The following is a 23,547-nucleotide window of genomic DNA, read 5'->3' as shown; positions in this document are numbered from 1 at the left end:
GACTTCAAAATCGGGGGTGTGAACTAGGTTTCTATTCAAGCGTTGATCGACATGGTAATGGTGTCACGAATCCCGCCGAGGATGGTGCCTCTTCCTGTTCGGGCGGCGCTCGGCGGTCGTCGTCACCGGCCTACTAGCTGCCATCGATTCTTTTCTTTTTGTTTCTGTTAGTTTGGGCTGATTGGGTGCACCTGTTTTGAGTTTAGTTTGGTGGGTAGGCTATTTAAGGGCAGGTAGCCCGCTGGCTTTTGTGCGGGCTTGTTTATCTGTTATTTGGTGTTGGATTGTGATGTGGATTTTATTATTTTCTCGGGACAGTTTAGTCCGGTGTTTTTGGACTCGTCTTTTTCATGCGCCCGTGTGTTTAGGGCATGATCGTTTTCCCTGTCAATTGGAAAATAAATCCACTTTCTTGAAACCCTGCTCTCTGCGCTTGACTCCTCCACCCAGTACTCCTAGCAGCTCTGACAAATGGCTCTATAGTATTGGAGAAAAGTTTAAAAAACTGACCCTCCGTTACATCTTGACGTGTCATGTCGTAACGTACAGCACGCATAAAGCAACTATTTCTGTCTAACAATCTCTCTCCACCAGGTGTAGCACTTCTCTCATCGTTTAAAAACAAGAAATGGACAGTGACAGGGGTAAGGTGAGATCATCATTCTCAAAGTCGCTGGTTACTTCTAAGATCACTTTAGCACTTCCCTAAAAACCCGATTCAAATTCGACACAAACCTTTAAATAGGTATGTAATGACACATTATATAAACTCTTTATAGTGTTTTATTTACATTTTAGAGGCGATAAGGTGATAAGTTGGACAGATCGAGTGAAAAAAGCAATTTTCCGCACGACATCTGTCCTTCTCACTATCACGCATTAGTTTCGCTTCCCCACCCGCCATTTTTAAAAATACCCGACGGGGCTCATTGCCTGCTTGAATTATGCAGAAACGGGTAGTGTTTAGGTCATGTAATTAATTTTGTTGGAAAGGGGAGAAATGGTATTGACATTACAGTTGATCTGGAAGTATTACGTTTTTGGGGCGCTAAAATAAGGGCAATTGTACGGACCAAGGCGATGTACGAGTTTACGTGAGTTTCCGTTACTACCCTGAATGAATCTGCAGGTAGCTAACCAACCAGGTTCAATGTTAGTTAACTAACATTAGGCTATAACTAGTCAAGTGGCTATGAGATACGAATAATAAGATCATACACATACCGTTAGCTAGCGAGCCAGCTAACGTTAGCTAGCTAACAGTACACTAACTTGAAATGAAACCACTTTCTGTCAAAATTAGAAACGTGTAATGTCTGAAAATGTAGCTAGCTAGGCTATCTTACCTGTATATATCATGGATGGACGCGTCTCCTGTCGGGTTGCCATGGTTGCCCTTAGTTTGAAGATTTAATCCGGAGAGAGGTGTTTTCTCCTTCTCCTTAGCTATCATCCTCGAATTCCACTGATTTAAAAACTTGGTCCTCCAGAAAGTGGAGAGCATACACTTAACGTTAGCTAGTGAGCCAGTCAGCTAACGTTAGCTAGCTAACAGTACACTTTACCTTGATATTAGGCTTATGCCGTTTTACTACGCAATAAAAAAAAAATTAAGCCTGCATTAGAGAGGATTACCTAGACATACTGACCAGCTCAAATAGACAGAAGCATGCTATATGGCAGACCAATCCGAACTCATCTCTCGGCATGTCCAGCCCACTTATTATCTCAGCCAATCATGGCTAGCGGGAAGGTTGCTCACTTTTTCTGTGGCTAAACCAACTAGGTTCATAATTAAAAAATTGTATTCGTATTTGCAGCATGGCATACAAGTTTGTTATAAAGGCACATGAAAGTTCATATGTTCGAGAAGGCATTTCTGACAAAAAACGCATTTAAAAAAGTTTATGTTCAAACAGCTCTCCTGTGAAGTAGTGACACGCGACATACGCCTAGTTTCCTTAACTTAACCTCTACTACTCCTCTAGATGATGCATCATGGATGAATAAAACTTTGTAAAAAAACTGATTGGAGTTTTTACAGGAACTTGAAAAAGTGTTGCCTAATGAGATGTCCACAGACACTGTTTGTACATAATAAATATTATCAACTAGTATACAATTTTTATGATTTATGGACAAACTACAACAACATATTTTGTGTTTTATTAAAATAAGTTACGTTTTTCTAAAGTAAAATTGTATGAAATGACCCGAGAACATAATCCGGACGCATTTCAGTAATGAGAATGTGGGGTGAAAATTTAAAAAATTCAGGCGAAAGTGTAAAATGTATTTAAAATAACACACTTTGCTGAGAACTAGACATCTTAGTCCTCAGAATGGTAGTTGATTTTTGCAGATGGATCATGGTTTTGTAACTCAATTTGCTACAGACATGTTTAAAACTGGTTTCATGAGAATCACCCGGTTAGTCTCCAGTGCGTTTCAGCCCTGGGTGGGTTTGATAATAGCAAAAGAGGAACCAAATGTTCCATAGATCCCCCCTTACACACACACACACACACACACACACACACACACACACACACACACACACACACACACACACACACACACACACACACACACACACACACACACACACACACACACACACACACACACACACACACACACACACACTGCACGTGAGTAAAAAATAAGGGATGTAGCTAGCACCATCTTGTGGTAACTGAATGAGGAACAATCCCCATTGAGCTCTATTTACCTGTGTGAAGCAAAACAGTTACAATGCATATTGATGTATTGATTAGAAGTAATGCAGACAACCAATTACTGTGGAAGCAATAATTCACTGAGAAATCTCTACCCGTTTGGAGTGAGAGATATATACCAGTCTAGATCATCAGTTGCGTGTCATATTTCTCACACAAACAGTTATATAAGATCATTGTCTGATATTAATACAGCATACATAAGGTGGTAATTATATGGCAAATGCAGTGTAGCAAATTGAGTACAGTATGGTCTATTCCTTATCTGAAGCTAATGAACATAAGAGATGTAAGATGACATCATTAAAATGTATGTGGGACATATGGGACAGGGCTACTGTAGCTCTGCTGCCATTGGAAGACGATATGTGAAACAGATAAAAGAAAGAAAGTGTCCCACATTTCACAGTAAGGAGTGAAACATTCCTTTGTGAAATGAGAGTGTTTGAGTCATGTTAATCCAACTCTTCTGATGGTCATGCTAATGATACCGGAGATTGGACTGACCCATTTGATTACAATAGGATTCATAGCTTTTCCCAGAAGAAGAAATCTGTACACATTTCTGTTTAAAATAATATGTCATAGCGACACTTTCAGAATAATATTTTAAGGAGTTTAGAAAGTCTGTTTGCTGTAAATAACTCTTAAGATACAGGGAAAACCTTCTTCAAAATCGTGTTTATTTTCTCTATCTCTTGTATTCTCCCTAAGGACATCTAAGAAGGCCATCTGTATGTATCCTCAGAAGGACGCAGTGCCCACTTATTATTGTAACCATTTACCAACAAGTCTTTGTCTCGGGGCGTCTTGAGAAAAGCGATCCACACAACATTTGCTTTGATGGTCATGCATGCCTCCCAAATTGAAATGAAGACCACAGCTTCTTCAATGAATGCTTTTGACCAGGGGGCTTCAAGCTCGGTTTTTAATCAGAGGTTAATGGTGTGTGTCGATGCTTATGAAACTCTATATGTGTGTGATGAAGGGCATGCTACATCTCAAGACTCTGACTTTGATCTTTTGTTACAATATTTGCAAATCACATTCTGTTCTCTTAGCAATGATACTGGAGTGTGTGTGTCTGCCTGTGCACATGTTTTCATGCGCGTGCGTGTTTACGTGAAACAGAAATTGTTCCACTCTCCTCTTAGGTTATAGTCTATCATGTACATAAATCTTGTTGGCAGTTCTAGGAACAGAGGTACCTCAAAACATAGTTGTTGTCCCCGATAGGGCAGCATAGTATCTGATGTCACATTCTTGTATGAACTCCCATTTGTGGTGTAGATCCATCAACAGTTCAGACGATGTGTGCTGTGCTTCGGGGGAGTGTGTGTGTTGTGCGTGTGCGTTCATGTGTGTGGGTTGATAGGAGGGTCAGTAGAGGATGAGAGCTTATTTAAAGAGTGTGACATCGTTGACAGAGAAGGGAAACAATATGATTGGTGCTGGTCTCAAGTGCCACCTCAGCCTGTATTTTCATAACCCCTCCTTGGGACACCAGATCACCATCCAATTACCAGTTTAATTCAAACGCTCGACTGGAAATGTACACCGCTGGCCGGGTCTCTGCCGTGCTGCTCTAAAGGACATTCAGAGCTTCTCTCTCTCGCTCTCTCGCTCTGTGTGTGTTTACAAGCAATTGTGAAGGTCTGCGGTGATCAGAGTAAATCAATTGTTTGCAGAGGTTAACAGACAGCAGAAATAGTTTCCAACTACTATTGTCAATATCAACAATATGACAGCCAAAAGCATTACCCCGTCAACCAAAGGAGAAGAGGAGAGCATGTGATGGAGACCCCCCTCTATTACTTAAATGGACAATCTGGAGTTTAAACAATAACAAAGCCATCCCCGCCACTGTTTCTGTAAAAAGCTGAGGGATGGTGCTGGATATCAAATTCATAGAAAGAGCTATGGATTCAAGGACTGACCATCATCCATGATATAAAAAGTATAGTTGTAACCATGTTTTGAGGCTATAAAGTGTTTGTTTACATTTACTTAGTTTACAAACAGTGGAGTAAAACAAGCTTATATTTTGGGTTCTGGTGGGGTACGGCAGTTGAACTAAACTCACAAGACATTTATAAATGATATCCTTCAAGAATCATTGGGTATCACGTCATTAACTTAAGTCCAAAAATGGATGTAGCAACTGCAGATTGCCCCTTTAACAGTGAATCTATCTATCCCACACACCGGCTGTATTGGGTTGTTGGTGTCTTAATGAAAGGAAATCACCATGGTGTGTAAATAATACAAAAACTGTACACCTTTTATGAGGCAAATTAGCGCAGCTAGCAGCTCAGTCTCTGTGTGTATGTACCATTTAGAGGAAAGGGCTCTGCTCATTATCTGAGATAGAAAGCAAAATAGATTTTGTGTGAATCAAATCAAATCAAATTGTTTTTGTCACATGCGCCGAATACAACATTACTGTGAAATGCTTACTTACAAGCCCTTAACCAACAATGCAGTTCAAGAAATAGAGTTAATAAAATATTTATTAAATTAACTAAAGTAAAAAAATGGAATTATTCACAAGGTAACACAAGAAATGTACATAACAATAACGAGGCTATATACAGGGGGTAGCGGTACTGAGTCAATGTGCGGGGGTACAGGTTAATCAAGGTAATTTGTAATGTGACTATGCATAGATAGTAAACCGCGAGTAGCAGCCGGGTGAGGAGGGGGTGGGGGGTGTTCAATGTAAATAGTCCGGGTGGCCATTTGAATAGTGTAGTTGTTCAGCAGTCTTTTTTCTTGGGGGTAGAAGAGTGTTTTGGTCCTAGACTTGGCGCTCTGGTACAGCTGTTCAGAGAGAACAGTCTATGACTTGGGTGACTGTAGTCATTGACAATTTTTGGGGCCTTCGTCTGACACCGCCTAGTAAACTCAGCAAAAAAAGAAACGTCCTCTCACTTTCAACTGTGTTTATTTCCAGCAAACTTAACATGTGTAAATATTTGTATGAACATAACAAGATTCAAAAACTGAGACATAACCTGAACAAGTTCCACAGACATGTGACTAACAGAAATGGAATAAGGTGTCCCTGAACAAAGAGGGTGTCAAAATCAAAAGTAACAGTCAGTATCTGGTGTGGCCACCAGCTGCATTAAGTACTGCAGTGCATCTCCTCCTCATGGACTGCACCAGATTTGCCAGTTCTTTCTGTGAGATGTTACCCCACTCTTCCACCAAGGCACCTGCAAAGTTCCCAGACATTTCTGGGGGGAATGGCTCTAGCCCTCACCCTCCGATCCCACAGGTCCCAGACGTGCTCAATGGGATTGAGATCCGGGCTCTTCGCTGGCAATGGCAGAACGCTGACATTCCTGTCTTATAGGAAATCACGCACAGAATGAGCAGTATGGCTGGTGGCATTGTCATGCTGGAGGGTCATGTCAGGATGAGCCTGCAGGAATTGTACTACATGAGGGAGGAGGATGTCTTCTCTGTAACGCACAGCGTTGAGATTGCCTGCAATGACAACAAGCTCAGTCCGATGATGCTGTGACACACCGCCCCAGACCATGATGGATCCTCCACCCCCAAATCGATCCCGCTCCAGAGTACAGGCCTCGGAGTAACGCTCATTCCTAAACTCGAATCTGACCATCACCCCTGCTGAGACAATATTTATTACCTGGGGCGGCAGGTAGCCTAGTGGTTAGAGTGGTAACCGAAAGGTTGGAAGATTGAATCCCCGAGCTGACAAGGTAAAAATCTGTCGTTCTGCCCCTGAACAAGGCAGTTAACCTCTAACGCCTACCAAACCCGGATCCGGGATCCCCCCCATCACAAAAGCTGACTAGCATAGCCTAGCCTAAAGCCACAGGGATATCATATAATAAAATGTTCATGAAATCACAAGTCCAAGACACCAAATGAAAGATACACATCTTGTGAATAAAGCCATCATTTCTGATTTTTAAAATGTTTTACAGGGAAGACACAATATGTAAATCTATTAGCTAACCACGTTAGCAAAAGACACCAGTTCCATACTCCACCATTTTTTTTTACTCCATCAGCAGCTATCACAAATTCGACCAAATAAAGATATAAATAGCCACTAACCAAGAAACAACCTCATCAGATGACAGTCTGATAACATATTTATTGTATAGCATAGGTTTTGTTAGAAAAATGTGCATATTTCAGGTATAAATCATAGTTTACCATTGCAGCCCCCATCACAACTCTCACTAAAACGACTAGAATAACTACAGAGACCATCGTGTATTAGCTAATTACTCATCATAAAACATTTCTTAAAAATACACAGCGTGCAGCAGATGAAAGACACAGATCTTGTGAATCAAGACAATATTTCAGATTTTCTAAGTGTTTTACAGCGAAAACACAATATAGCGTTATATTAGCTTAGCACAATAGCGAACATCATACCAGCATTGATTCAAGGCAAAAATAGCTATAACGTATAAACCACCAAAATATATTAATATTTTCACTAACCTTCTCAGAATTCTTCAGATGACAGTCCTGTAACATCATATTACACAATTCATATAGAGTTTGTTCGAAAATGTGCATATTTAGCGGCACAAATCGTGCTTATACATTGAGAATAGTGTCCAAAATATCAAGCAATCTGTCCGGCGCCATCTTGGAACGGCACCTATTTTTATCGAAAACTATTCATAAAGTTGACTAAAAAAATACAGGTTGGACAGCAATTGAAAGACAAATTAGTTCTTAATGCAATCGCTGAATTACATTTTTAAAATTAACCTTACTGCGCAATACAGGCTGCGATAACGCAAGGCTACACTGCCAGAAATGGCGTCTCATGCATTTTACTTTTTTCAACAGAACAATGAATTATCAGCATAAATAGTTCTTACTTTTCGATGACCTCTCATCAGAATCTTGGGATGGGTGTCCTTTGTCCAAAAGAATCGTTGCTAGGTTGGAGAACGTCGTCTTCAGAGTTGCAATTAGCAGTAAACATTAGCACGAAAGAGAGAGATACCCAAATCCCTACAGCGCCAAGGAAATAAATACCCGAAAATCGCAATATACTGACATAAACTGATATAATTCGGTTCAAAATAACAAGATTATGATGTCTTTAAAGCCTATATCGAATAAAAACACAGCCGGAAATGTCAAAGACCTATAACCGATGTTTCCAAAAGAACGTCCCAAGGTCCTTAGTGCGTCCGAGCGAAGGTGAAAAGAAAGAGCCACCTATTTCCCAAGCAATTTATAAACTTTGGGAACTACGTAGAAACTCCATTTCAAGTCTCCCTATTCGCTAACAACCAGGGGAAGGCGTATGCAGTGCATCTCAACCAATAGAGGACAGGCAAATTAATACACAGGTCTCAGAACAGCCAGCAAAATTCTGCATTCTGACATACACATAGGAAAATTGCTCTAAGTCGAGTTCTGTTTCACCCACAGATATAATTCAAACGGTTTTAGAAACTAGAGAGTGTTTTCTATCCAATAGTAATAATAATATGCATATTGTACGAGCAAGAATTGAGTACGAGGCAGTTTAATTTGGAAACGAATTTGTACTATGTCGAAATGGCACCCCCCTAGTGGCAAGAAGTTTAACCCACTGTTCCTAGGCCATCATTGAAAATAAGAATTTGTTCTTAACTGACCTGCCTATATATATATACAGTGGGGAGAACAAGTACTTGATACACTGCCGATTTTGCAGGTTTTCCTACTTACAAAGCAGATGGATTACCAGTACGTGTAACCAAAGTATGCGCGGACCATTGCCATTGGATGAATCCCGGGAACATATTCCAGTCTGTGCTAGCAAAACAGTCCTGTAGCGTAGCATCTGTGTCATCTGACCACTACTGTATTGAGCGAGTCACTGGTACTTCTTGCTTTAGTTTTTGCTTGTAAGCAGGAATCAGGAGGATAGGATCATTGTCAGATTTGGCAAATGGAGGGCAAGGGAGAGCGTTGTATGCGTCTCTGTTTGTGGAGAAAAGGTGGTCTAGAGTTTTTTTTCCTCTGGTTGCACATGTGACATACTGGTAGAAATTAGGTCAAACGGATTTAAGTTTTCCTGCATTAAAGTCCCCGGCCACTGGGAGCGCTGCTTCTGGATGAGCATTTTCTTGTTTGCTTATGCCTTATACAGCTCGTTGAGTGCAGTCTTAGTCCCAGCATCGGTTTGTGGTGGTAAATAGACGGCTACGAATAATATAGATGTGAACTCTCTTGGTAGATAGTGTGGGCTACAGCTTATCATGAGGTATTCTACTTCAGACGAGCAATACCACGAGACTTCTTTAATATTAGACATCGCACACCAGCAGTTATTGACAAATAGACACACACCCCCGCCCCTCGTCTTACCAGACGTAGCTGCTCTGTCTTGCCGAAAAACGGAGAAGCCAGCCAGCTCTATATAATCCGTGTCGTTGTTCAGCCAAGTCTCTGTGAAACATATTATTCCAGTTATTACAGTTTTTAATATCCCGTTGGTAGGATATTCTTAAGCGTAGATCATCCAGTCTGTTTTCCAATCATTGCACGTTGGCCAATAATACCAAGGGTAGTGGCGGTTTACTCCCTCGCCAATGAATTCTCACAAGGCACCCAGGCCTCCGTCCCTGTCACAATTCCAATGGTGAAATGAAGGAGTCAGGTGCAGAGAGCAGGGTAGTTCCGAGCAAGTGGAATTTATTATTTCAACCAGAAATAATCTATGAGACGGCTACGCCACACAACAAAGGGCGCGTCAAAAAATACAGTCCAACATAAATTAGGACAGAATCCACTATATAAATCACCACCACAAAAAACAGAATAACAAGCCCGCACAAAAGTCGGCGGGCCAACTGGGTTTAAATAACACCCTAACCCTAAACACAAAACAGGTGTAACCAATTAGACAAACCTAAATGAAAACAGAAAAGGGGATCGGTGGCAGCTAGTAGGCCGGAGACGACGACCGCCGAGCGCCGCCCGAACGGGAAGAGGCACCATCCTCGGCGGGATTCGTAACAGTCCCCTGTCTTTTTTTTCACACAAATGATGGGGATAAGGGCCTGGTCTCGGGAGGCAGTAAGTCCTTCGCGTTGGACTCATTAAAGAAAAATCTTTGTCCAGTTCGAGGTGAGAAATCACTGTTCTGATGTTCAGAATCTTTTTGCGGTCATAAGAGACGGTAACAGCAACATTATGTCCAAAATTAGTTTTTAAAAAATGCAAAAAAACAAACAAAATAGCAAAGTTGGTTAGGAGCCAGGAAAACGGCAGCCATCCCCTCCGGCGCATCTATGTGTGTGTGCGTGCGAACGTACATGTGTGTGTTGGGGGTTTCTTTCTTCCAACATGGAAAAAGCAATGTACCCTGTCCTCTTGAGAGACAGGTGTATCGGCCAAAACACTGTTGACAACAGCACAATGGCAGAGAGAGTTTCACAACTAGTATTGTCAATATCAACAAAAACGTTACCCCGGCAACAAAAGGAGAAGAGGAGAGCAGGTGATGGAAATCCCCCTCTAATATGAAACCCTGGAGGTCCCTTAAATGGGCAATCTGGAGATGAAACACTGTTTCTGTAAAAAGCTGAGGGATGGAGCTGGATATCAAATTCATAGACAGAGCTATGGATGCAAGGACTGACCATCATCATCCATGATATAAACGTATAGTTGTCACTATGTTGAGGCTATACAGTGTTTGTTTATATTCATTTTGTTTACAAACAGTGGAGTAAAACAATATTATGTTTTGGGTTCTGATGGGGTTCAACAGTTTAACTAAGCTCACGAGGCATTTATAAATGATATCTTTCAAGAATCAATGGTATCACGTCATTAACTTCAGTCCAAAAATGGATGTAGCAACTGCAGATTGCCCCTTTAACAGTGAACAGCTAGCAACTCAGTCTCTTTGTGGGCTCTGCTCATTATCTGAGATAGAAAGCAAAATAGATTTTGTCCGTGTGTGTGTGTGAATGTGTGCATGCGTATGTGTGTGTTGGGGGTTTCTTTCTTCCGACATGGAAAAAGCAATGTACCCTGTCCTCTTGAGAGGCAGGTGTATCTGCCAAAACACTGTTGACATCAGTAGCACAATGGCAGAGAGGCTACATTTGGCACATAGTCCCAATTCACACCCAGCAGGTGTTTATGATGGCAAGTACTAGGATGTACCACTCAGGGACTGGATTTAGTTAAATTAATACCCCCTTCAGCCTCCCGCCTCCCTCCCTCCACATGCCCTGTGCATGCCCATGTGAGAAAAAACCCTCTCTCTTTCCTCTAGCCCATCTTTACCCCAACACTCCTTAATTGTTGCCTCCTCTCCTCTCTTTTCCACTGGTGAAACCCTTGTCATTTCCAGCAGCTGTGACATTTTGAGATAGGGAGTGTGTGTTTGTGTGTGTGTGTTTGGAAAGTGGGTAGTGGTGGGGGGGTGTATGAGGAGGCTAGATGGCATGAGAAGGGCTTGTCACCTCGGTCCATGTGAAATAGGTTGCGTAGCAGCTTAAACATATGGGTCATTCCTCCCCTACTTAGACTGTGACTTGACTCACATGTCAACAGCTCTAATGCTGATACACGTTCTCACCGATCGGGAGTAAAGCTTGATTCCGTACTTGTTCAGTACTGTATTTAGTACAGTATTTAGTACAGTATTTAGTGTATGCTCATCTTTTGCCAACAGAGTTTTCCTGTTATGAATTTGGATGAAGTGGAATACTGTATGGACTCCTCCAGCTGCCGCATTAAGTGTTAGGTTTCAGTGTGTCTTGGAGTGGTCTTCACTTGACCCTGAGATCTGTTAAAGTGTGTGTAGACAGCTTGCATGGACTCGCCTTCCCAGCTGTAAGTGTAGATTTGAGTGTTCTCAGTGATACGGTAGAGAGAGTGTGTGTGTGTGTGTGTGTGTGTGTGTGTGTGTGTGTGTGTGTGTGTGTGTGTGTGTGTGTGTGTGTGTGTGTGTGTGTGTGTGTGTGTGTGTGTGTGTGTGTGTGTGTGAGGACTGGTCGTGCTAGTTAGACTGGAGGGGCCATGGAGTCCTGGGACAACTCAGACTCTGAGAGCGACTGGGGAGACGAGTCCTCGGAAGAAGAGGATATCGATGATGTCACTAACAATACAGAGTAAAGCTGGTTTTACTTTTGGTACCGTTTACTGTCGCTGATGTCCATGTATTTGTCAACACAAAGCTTGATAATCCTATGATGAAATGTTTCTATGGCAAGTCTGTGTTTCTTAACGTATCAAATGCAGTTTTGGAATGATTTATCAAAATGTGGAACAAAATGTTTTTATTGTGTAATAACTATTTTTCCATGTAATTTTAAACACATACCTGGTCGTTACTGTTTCATAAAAAAAGGTGCTGCGTAATATTTGTTACTAATGAACGTATGTGTGTTCTGTTGCAGGGAGGACATCAGGACAGCAAACATCATCGCTGCAGAGGCCGTTACATGTCTGGTCATCGACAGAGAGTGAGTGTTCAAAACCTCAGTACCTTCTCTTGTATTCTGAAATGGTTTTAATAATTTGGTCTAGAATCTTACATAACATAAGCCATTAGGCAGAAGCTTTAATCCAAAGCAACTTTTTTTTGTACAAATGGCCCTGGGAATTGAACCCATAAACCTGATGTTGCATGCTCTACCAACTGAGCCATACAGGACACTCATTGTGTCACTGCTAACATCAGGCAGTATATCAGTTAGCTGTAATGTAAGAGCAGGGTTGGGTGGTATCAGGTTTGCTCCTCTCATGGGCAACCCTTGGTGAGTGAGTCATCTGAATGAGATGATTATTATGGTCTGTCACTCTGTCACACAGACCGCTAATGCTCTCGCAACTCACATAGCCAGCTTGCCATATGCGTCAACAAGAATGGGTTGGGTTTGGGGCCAGGATGAGAGAGAGGTTAGCGGTGGCCGGCAGCCAGCTATCTATCTTTCTGGAGGGAAGAGAGAGGGAGGGAAAGAGAGAGATAATGAGAATTAGGGGATAATGGTGAGAGAGAAACTCCAGCACAGATACAGTTGAAGTCAGAAGTTTACATACACATTAGCCAAATACATTTAAACTCAGTTTTTCACAATTCCTGACATTTAATCCTAATAAAAATTCCCTGTCTTAGGTCAGTTAGGATCACCACTTTATTTTAAGATTGTGAAATAAGTTTTTTCAGCTTGTATTTCTTTCATCACATTCCAAGTGGGTCAGAAGTGTACATACACTTAAAACCTTTCTGGACTACCCATCCCGGATCCGGGATCATTCTCATCAGAAACGCTGACTAGCATAGCCTAGCCTAGCGCCACAGGGAATATAATATAATATAATTTCATGAAATCACAAGTCCAATACAGCAAATGAAAGATAAACATCTTGTGAATCCAGCCAACGTGTCCGATTTTTAAAATGTTTTACAGCGAAAACACAACATATATTTATGTTAGCTCACCACAATAGCCCAACACACAACGCCATTTTTTCACCGCAAAGATAGCTTTCACAAAACCCATAAATGGAGATAAAATTAATCACTAACCTTTGAACAACTTCATCAGATGACAGTCTTATGACATCATGTTATACAATACATTTATGTTTTGTTCGAAAATGTGCATATTTATAGCTACAAATTGTGGTTTTACATTGGCGACATGGTCAGAAATGGCTCCAAAATGTCCGGAGAAATTTTAGAGAGTCACGTAATCTAACAGAAAAACTCATCATAAACTTTGCTGAAAAATACATGTTGTACATATAATTAAAGATACACTGGTTCTTAATGCAACCGCTGTGTTAGATTTCAAAAAATAACTTTAGTAAAAAGCACAGCATGCAATAATCTGAGACAGCGCTCAGCCATTCTCCGCCATGTTGGAGTCAACAGAGTCAACAGAAGTACGAAATAACATCATAAATATTCCCTTACCTTTGATGAACTTTCATCAGAATGCAGTGCCAGGAATCCTAGTTCCACAATAAATTGTTGTTTTGTTTTAGAATGTCCATTTCTTCTGTCGAATTAGCAACTTTGGCTAGCATGTGTAGCTCACATGTCCATGAAGATTTGACGCAATGAACGAAAAATTCAAAAAGTGATAATAAAAGTCGAATAAAGTGGTCAAACTCAGTTGAGAATCCATCTTTAGGATGTTTTTCTCATATATATCCAATAACGTCCCAGACGGAGCATTTCTTCATGTCTACCCAATATGGCTGACCTGTCACTCCAAAGACTCTCATCCGGTCCCACATAAGGCTAGACACTTCATTCCACCTTCTATTGCCTGTTGACATCTAGTGGAAGGCGTATGAAGTGCATACAGATCCATAAATACAAGGCAATTGAATAGGCGATGCCTTTCACAGAGACCCATTTCAGAATTTTCACTTCCTGTTTGGAAGTTTGCCTGCCAAATGAGTTCTGTTTTACTCACAGATATAATTCAAACAGTTTTAGAAACTTCAGAGTGTTTTCTATCCAATAGTAATAATAATATGCATATCATATGATCTAGGACAGAGTACGAGGCCGTTTAAATTGGGAACAATTCTATCCAAAAGTGAAAAGGGCGCCCCCTATTTCCAAGAGGTTTTAATTAGTATTTGGTAGCATTGCCTTTAAATTAAATTGTTTAACTTGTGTCAAACATTTCGAGTAGCTTTCCACAAGCTTCCCACAATAAGTTGGGTGAATTTTGGCTCATTCCTCCTGACAGAGCTGGTGTAACTGTGTCAGGTTTGTAGGCCTCCTTGCTCACACACGCTTTTTCAGTTCTGCCCACAAATATTCTATAGGATTGAGGTCAGGGCTTTGTGATGGCCACTCCAATACCTTGAATTTGTTGTCCTTAAGCCATTTTGCCACAACTTTGGAAGTATGCTTGGGGTCATTGTCCATTTGGAAGACCCATTTGTGACCAAGCTTTAACTTCCTGACTGATGTCTTGAGATGTTGCTTCAATATATCCACATAATTTTTCTACCTCATGATGCCATCTATTTTGGGAAGTGCACCAGTCCCTCCTGCAGCAAAGCACCCCCACAACATGATGCTGCCACCCCCATGCTTCACGGTTGGGATGGTGTTCTTCGGCTTGCAAGCCTCCCCCTTTTTCCTCCAAACATAACGATGGTCATTATGGCCAAACAGTTATATTTTTGTTTCATCAGACCAGAGGACATTTCTCCAAAAAGTACGATCTCTGTCCCCATGTGCAGTTGCAAACCGTAGTCTGGATTTTTTATGGCGGTTTTGGAGCAGTGGCATCTTCCTTGCTGAGCGGCTTTTCAGGTTATGTCGATATAGGACTCGTTTTACTGTGGATATAGATACTTTGTACCTGTTTAATCCAGCATCTTCACAAGGTCCTTTGCTGTTGTTCTGGGATTGATTTGCATTTTTCGCACCAAAGTATGTTAATCTCTAGGAGACAGAACGCGCCTCCTTCCTGAGCGGTATGGCAGCTGCGTGGTCCCATGGGGTTTATACTTGCATACTATTGTTTGTACATATGAACGTGGTGCCTTAAGGCGTTTGGAAATTGCTCCCAAGGATGAACCAGACTTGTGGAGGTCTACAATTTTATTTTTCTAAGGTCTTGGCTGATTTCTTTTGATTTTCCCATATCAAGCAAAGAGGCACTGAGTTTGAAGGTAGGCCTTGAAATACATCCACAGGTACACCTCCAATTGACTCAAATTATGTCATTTAGCCTATCAGAAGCTTCTAAAGCCATGACATTATTTTCTGGAATTTTCCAAGCTGTTTAAAGGCACAGTCAACTTAATGTGTAAACTTTATGTAAACTTCTGACCCACTGGAATTGTGATACGGTGAGTTATAAGTTAAATAATCTGTCTGTAAACAATTGTTGGAAAAATTACTTGTGTCATGAACAAAGTAGATGTCCTAACCGACTTGCCAAAACCATAGTTTGTTAACAAGAAATTTGTGGAGTGGTTGAAAAAAACGAGTTTTAATGGCTCCAACCTAAGTGTATTTAAACTTCCGACTTCAACTGTATATGTGTGTGTGTGCTTGCGCGTGTGTTTGCATGTCACAATGTAAGTATTTTGGCATGAGGATTTAGCCTTGGCAGCCAGGGTTGTAAGCTGGTATTTCAGTTGTAAAGATATCAATTGAAATGTATATTTATCATTAGTATCCTTCATTTTCATATTCATCAATATTTGCTTAAGGATTTATGGGTCTAGGGTTCAAGCACATCCAAACAGAGATGATATGTGTGGGGAATCTGGGTATTATAAATTGATCAGGTGGTCTTGTGGTCTTATAAATTGAGACCAAGTGGTTTCCACTTCAAACAAACAGCAATCTTAAAAAGGTTTATTTAACATTCATAAAGTTTTCATAGGTACTATAAAGATGCAATACACAGCTGCACTAGATTAGTCATATGGAGAATAAGTGGCTAGGGGTATATAGAGACCCGCTTATTAAGTATGTCATGTCAATTACAATTATCAAGGGGCTGGAGCAGTTACACTACAGTTAATGAAACACAAGGCCAATTAGCAATGTTTTTGTCATTTAGACAACTGACGTGATTACTTGAAGACAACAATAATTATATATCAAGATATTACAGTTTATTGAATGTCATTTAAGGAAGAGGAGGGTGACATCAATGCAATGGGATCAATGTCTTGAACTCATATAAAAATGAATGTTTCACAAACACTCTTTCACTTCCTGTGTTGCAGCTCCTTCAAGCACCTGATTGGAGGGTTGGAGGAGGTGTCCAGTAAAGGCTGTGAGGATGCTGAGGCCAAGGCTAGGTAAGTCCCCTTTCTTTCACTGTCTACTCATTACTCATTCTATCAACTGGCCTTGCTTGGCTTTGTGGTTTTGTCAACCTTCGGTCTGTTACATAACGCAATTCTCTGGTGACAGACATGGAAGTTAAGGTTGTAACCTCTACCGCAGCCCTTGGAGGAACCAATATGTTAAGTGTGACCATGAGAACAAGAGCATAGCACCAGACACTGGACACCCTGGCACAGGGGCACCTTGGTGCTGTGGCGTGTTCTTGTTGGCATAAAGAGATGCCATTTCAGTGCAGGGTAATGTTGTGAGACAAGGTGAGGAGAAAGCAGAACTGTGGTTGAAACACAAGACAGACTGACCGCAAAGCTGTGAATAAAGTGAAACACCGGGGTCAGCTTGTCACCAGCCAAGACACTCGGAGAGAGTTGACAGTGGTATATCTAGTGTTATATTATTGTATATCCCTATTCTACATCCCCTCTGTGGTAATATAATGTGTCATTTAGCAGATGCTTCTATCCAAGGCGACTTACAGTCATGCGTGGATACATTTGCTTATGGGTGACCTCAGAGGGAATCAAACCCACAACACTTGGCATTGATAGTTCCATGCTCTACAGACTGAGCCACACAAGACCAAATAAATACAACTCTAATTCATCTGTCTGTCAAATCAAAATATGTGCCTTTGTCACCCTGATAAAAATGACTTTTTCACCGTCCCGCTACTGTTTGTTGTATCCCCGGAGTTTCCTTTCCTGTTCGTTACTTCCTGGGAGCCGGTTGCCAGGGGAGATTGAGGAGCCCGAATCAGACTGCCACTGAGATGGAACCTGTCTAATTGGCCACAGCTGGCTGGGCGCCACACAGCAACCGCATCTTGACTACAGCTTCTCGCTATTAGGGAGAGTTGCCTTTTCCTCAACACTACACTTTTTGTTTATCATTTGATTATTTCCTCAATGCAGTAAGGGTGGTAGTTCTCCCTTTGGCATAAAGGAATATCCTAACCACATTTTGTGGAACATTTGTATTAATTTCTGTCACTTAAGCAGGTGTTTCTATCCAGAGTTTAGTAACAAAGGAAAAACCTACAACTTAGTTTTGAGTGTGTGTTTGAGCTTGGACACACCGTGTATAGAAAGGGTCTGGTCTGTTCCAGGCTCCAGTCCCTGATGTGATGAAAATGGAGGTACTGGCAGCTGTGTACCATCAGAAGATCTCATGGGGGACTTTGGGAAGCACTCTCCCTCTCTCTTCAGGAAGCATTGGAGCAATAGATGGGGGCTTGGAGGGGGTATTAGAGGTTAGAGTGTTTGATACATTATATACACTCATATACAGATACACACATGCAGGCAAACACTCATACAGCCAGGCACACTCGCGCACGCACACATACTCAGACAAGAATGACATAATTCTTTATGATGTTATCTGTCTACTGTTCACTAATCCACTAATGTCAGAAATATAGTTGTTTTATTACACCTTAGGGAATTATTTTGGTAGTATTATGTTCTTTGTTGGAAGTCTGTATGATGTTTAAACATGTTATTATAAACCTTACATACAGTAATTCCATACCTGGCTGTGTGTACCTCGTATGGTACATTTGAAATGTCAGCCTCTCTCATACTGAAATTCTTATATTGGGGGGGGGGACTACAGAAGATTCTATTCTTTGTGTACAAAATATAAATAATGTTTCACTGTTTTGCTTACATCCTGGAAAGAGATAAGAATGGAGAAAGGTACTCTGTGTTGGTCACTGTAGTGAGGCCCACGTCTGAGTAAGACAGTGAATAGAGTCTTTGTCATGGAACCTACTGTACAATCTTCTGCATTGTGTCCAGTATGATACATTGGTAATGTTTTCAACAATATTTCCATCCCTGGTTGTGCAGTTGGATTCAAGGTTGTTGTATACCAGTGGTGTAAAGTACTTAAGGAAAAATACTTGAAAGTACTACTTAAGTAATTTTTTGGGGGTATCTGTACTTTAATTTACTATTTATATTTTTGCCAACTTTTACTTCACTACATTCCTAAAGAAAATAATGTACTTTTTCCTCCATACATTTTCCCTGACACACAAATGCTTAGTATGTAAATTATGTCTGAGTGTTGGAGTGTGCCCCTGGCAATCCGTCAATTGTTTTTGTTAAATGGTGCCGTCTTGTTAGCTTATGGTTTATATTTTTGAGACTTAAGTACATTTTAGCAATTCCATTTACTTTTGAAACTTAAGTATATTTAAAACCAAATCCTTTTAGACTTTCACTCAAGTAGTGTTTTACTGGGTGACTTTCACTTTTACTTGAGTCATTTTCTACTGAAGTATGTTTACTTTTACTCAAGTATGACAATTGAGTACTTTTTCCACCACTGCTATACAATACAAATGCTTGTGTTGTATTGTTGTATCTTATCTTTCAACATTAATTTTGTCCGATTTGCAAGAAATGGGGGTATTAGTGGTGCACGGGTCAGCTGTTTGTTCACCTGCCTGCAATTTCTGATAACCCTTCCGCAACCGTCCAACTATTATGTGATAAAGTGAAATTCTGAGGCCCTCACCCGACCCTAACCCGCAAATAGAGGAAATATTTTTGTTCTGCTTGGATGCATATTTTATGTGGTTGAAATAGGACTGCACGATTAATCAAATTCAGATAGAAATTGCAATTGCAATATCCATATAGCAGAGGCTGCGATTTTCTTCTTTCTTTGACACTGTTAGGGAGTGAATGTTATTTATAATAAAGGCTAGAAAGAAAACAAGTGACCCTCCCCTATACCTAAAATAATAATTAAAACAAAGTGGATAGCAGAGAAGATGTCTAATGTTTACCCGCCCTTCTTGGACAGTCCAAAGCCTTAGATATGCAGTTTTAGAAACAGTTCTTCGCCCTGTAAGCATTACGTGGCACCGCTGGAATTTTGATAGCACACAGGGCTGTGGGCCAGAAGGTTGTGGGTACCGTAGACAACAGTAGGGGTGGAAATATCTCCTTTATAGTAAAAGCATTGCATGAATCTATCATTGTATTTGCAGGTCTGAGAAAAAATTGACTTTTATAAAAATGTCATGCAATTCTACGTCATTTTACATATCAGCAGAATATTTCTTAATACCACAAAAATTACAGAAATTACAGACTAAGAATGGACAGTGAGATAGGCCTATGTGTTCATCTTATCATATTTCTCCAATGCCAAATTAGTGTGTCTTGTTTTAAACCAAACTATACCTGTTTGCAAATAATTACATCTGAAGCATCATTTGGAATCTGAGCATGGTACTTTCAAAAGTTAGGCCTTTCTTTTGACCCCAGACAGAGTAGAACTACTGATGCCAAAAAATGGAGGCTGGCTATTAACTGCTGGCTATTCTTCTTCTGTGGCTTAACCCAACGAGAGAAGGTCACTCAAGTTTTTCCCTAAAAGTTGTCTGGCTTTTGTACAGAAAGTGAATAGTCACTTAATCACTTGATACTGACAGAATTAGATTATTTCCCAAGCAATGTCTATTTTTTGTCTCCTCGGCTATAGAAGGTTGTAGCTCAGCCTCTGAATGTCAAAGAAAGTAACGTCTTTCCCGCGTATTCACAGCTTGTTTCTGGGATAAAGCTTTGCGGACCAAAGCTCTGTTATAGATCACTTTATATAATCAGATCAGTTTTATTTTCTTCAAAAATCAAATTTTCTTTAATAAAATGTAGGCCTATGGCGTACCCCCTGAATTTGAGTTTTGGTTTTAACTTAACTGACGCGGAGGTAGGCTATTTAATCAAATCGAATTGTATTTATTACATGCGCAGAATACAACTGATCTGGACTTTACAGTGAAATGTTTGATGCAGAGTGAAAAGAATCTTACAAAATAAAATAGTAACAGTAAAATAGTAATAGTAAAAAGAGGAATTAAATAAAATACATAAGAATGGAGCTACAGTATATACAGGGAGTACCAGTACCAGATCAATGTGCAGAGATACAAGGTACTTGAGGTAGATATGTACATGAAGACAGGGTAAAGTGACTAGGCATCCGGATAGATAATAATAAGAGTAAAATAAAGAACAGAGTAGCAGCAGCAAGTGTGTGTGTGTGTGTGTGTATATATGGTGTGTATATAAAGTCTAGTGAGTGTGCGTAGGGTCAGTGCAAGATAGAGTCAGAGCAGATAGTTTGTTAATTGATTATTTAGCAGTCTAGCTATTTAGCAATCTTATGGCTTGGGTGTAGAAGCTGTCTCTGAGCCTGTTGGTCCAAGAGTTGAAGCTTTGTTACCGTTTGCCGGATGGTAGCAGAGTGAACAGTCTATGACTTGGGTGATTAGGGTCTTTGCCTGTTTTTCGACACCGCCTGATATAAAGGTCCTGGATGGCAGGGAGCTTGGCCCCAGTGATGTACTGGACTGTGTGCACCACCCATTGTAGCACTTTGCGGTCAAAGGTGGTGCAATTACCATACCAAGCGATGATGCAGCCAGTCAAGATGCTCTCGATGGTGCATCTGTAAAACCTTTTGAGAATCTGAGGGCCCATGACTAATCTTTTCAGCCTCCTGAAGGGAAAGAGGTGCTTCCGTGCCCTTTTCACGACTGTGCGGGTGTACTGTATGTGGACCATGTTAAGTCCTTAGTGATGTGGATGCCAAGGACCCGCTCCACAACAGCCCTGTCAATGTGGATGGGGTCGTGCTCTCCCCTCTTTCTCCTGTAGTCCACGATCAGCTGCTTGGTCTTACTGACATTGAGGGAGAGGTTGTTGTCCTGGCACCACACTGCTAAGTCTCTGACCTCCTCCCTTTAGGCTGACTCATCGCCGTCGATGATCAGGCCTACCACTGTTGTGTCGTCAGCAAACTTGATGATGGTGTTGGAGTCATACGCGGCCACGCAGTCGAGGGTGAACAGGGAGTAAAGGAGGGGACTAAGTACACACCCCTGAGGGTCCCCCATGTTGTAGGTCAGCGTGGCAGAGGTATTGTTGCCTACCCTCACCACCTGGGGTCGACCCATCAGGAAGTCCATTATGCAGTTGCAGAGGGAGGGGTTTAGTCCCAGGATCCCTAGCTTGGTGATGAGCTTGGAGGGGACTATGTTGTTGAATGCTGAGCTGTAATATATGAACATCATTCTCATAGTTATTTCCCCTTTTGTCCAGGTGGTGGAGGGCAGTGTGAAGTGCACTTGAGATTGCGTCATCTGTGGATCTGATGGGACAGTATGCGAATTGGAGTGGGTCTAGGGTGTCTGGAATGATGGTGTTGATGTGTGTCGTGACCAGCAGGTTTCCTTGGAGCTCTTGTGAACAGGGACAGTGGTGGTCAGCTTGAAACATGTTGGCATTACAGACTGGGACAAGGAGAGATTGAAAATGTCAAAATAGGTAGGCCTACCTCTTATTTCTTAAATAGGAAGAAATAGGCTGAAACACAAAGCCCTCTTGAAGTTAGTCAAATCTAATTCAAATGAAGACAGTTTAAATGAATTATGCCTATTTGAATTTGCCTACTTTCCACATCATAAGCTGTCCATTTCCGATTTATTGTTTTAGCACCCCAATGTAAGTTACTCAAATCTGGCTTATTGTGAGGTCAATGACTCTGATAAATACATCATGGTCAAGAAACATATTGTTTTTAATAAAATGAATTATAGTAGAAGCAAGCTATCAAAGTTGACCTCTGGTTCTCCTTCTCAACTTTGTGCTCTCCTTCTCAAACTGTTCAGAACATAGGCTATAGGCTAGTCTGTGCGCAACATCAAAATGTATTTTCGGAAGAAGCCTTTGACTCTCCTCCTGAACTGCCACTGTAGGCCTACACAGCACAGCATTGGTTAGGCGGCACTAAAAAAGGTTTTTGATCAGCAAGAGCAGAGCAGGCTCAGGGTTGGAATATCCAATATCCATTACAGTGTGTAATGCAGACTAGTTTTATTTACACCATCCGAGCAGATATATTAAAAATATAACTTTGCTCTGTGCTTCTAGGAGCATGCACTTCATAGCCTATAGCCTATAGGCTATGGATCATTTGACTGAGACCACACTAAATTACCTATAGGCGCACTTGATATTGCGCGCCCAGCGGAGAATCAGAGATGAGTCGCAACATTGGCCACACGATATACAGTATAGCATAATAAGCAACTAATTCTAAAACAGTGAGAAATATTGAAATGTAATCAATTACAAATGACTAGATTAAAAAAAATACTAAACCCTCCCCTTAACTGAAATTGAAAAAAGCATGACCCTCCAAGTAACCATTCTGTACATTTTTATCCATCCCTTAATACAACAAAAACTAGACTATGGTGCCTCCTCCAATGAGATGTGCTAGTCTTTGTTCATTCACTCTCTACATGCACAGATGATGCTGACCAATCACAAGCAGGATCTCTCACTCTCTGCACAGTTACACACTGGTGAGGAGTGAAAGGGCTTTACCTGTGTGTGCATCGGAAACACGAGTGCTGCTAATGATAACGTAGATTTGGTGCCAAAGAAGGGCGCATCTTCGGACTAGGCCTATGGCAGTATTTCGGCTACAAGCAAACCGATGTCAACCACATGCAAGTGTTGTGCAGAAAATACCTCAGATTTGTGGTGATCATATTAAAATATATCATCAACAAGCTGTTTTCGCCCACAGGACTGGCTCTGACTGGATGTTTTTTGTTTGTCACACCGTTGTCTATAAACCCTAGACACTGTTGTGCGCGAAAAGCCCATGAAGGGGCCGTTTCTCAGATACTGTATCTGGCGCGCCTGGCACCTACGATCATACCACGCTCAAAGTCGCTAGGTCACTCGTTTTGCCCATTCTAACATTCAATCGAACAGTAACTGAATGCCTAGATGCCTGTCTGCCTGCTTTATATAGCAAGCCACATGACTCACTGTCTGTAGGAGTGAACGATTTTCGTGAAAGGGGTGGTGTACCTAATAAACTGAAAGGGATGGTGTACCTAATAAACTGAAAGGGATGGTG

General features: G+C 41.1%; 1 protein-coding gene across 2 annotated transcripts in view; it reads left to right on the top strand.

Moving 5' to 3' along the window:
* Positions 1 to 23,547, top strand: part of LOC120017651 (cGMP-dependent protein kinase 1-like) — a 168,208-nt gene that overhangs the window by 123,873 nt on the left and 20,788 nt on the right. For both annotated transcript variants that reach the window (XM_038960558.1, XM_038960561.1), the window contains exons 8-9: positions 12,155 to 12,220; positions 16,476 to 16,550. In XM_038960558.1, the coding sequence (XP_038816486.1) occupies positions 12,155 to 12,220; positions 16,476 to 16,550 (141 nt within the window). The remainder of the gene's footprint in view (positions 1 to 12,154; positions 12,221 to 16,475; positions 16,551 to 23,547) is intronic.

The sequence above is a fragment of the Salvelinus namaycush genome, chromosome 22 (genome assembly GCF_016432855.1).
Source record: "Salvelinus namaycush isolate Seneca chromosome 22, SaNama_1.0, whole genome shotgun sequence".
Classification (NCBI taxonomy): Eukaryota; Metazoa; Chordata; class Actinopteri; order Salmoniformes; family Salmonidae; genus Salvelinus; species Salvelinus namaycush.
Note: the sequence above shows the minus strand (reverse complement) of the source record. Positions and strands in the feature narration are given on the sequence as shown.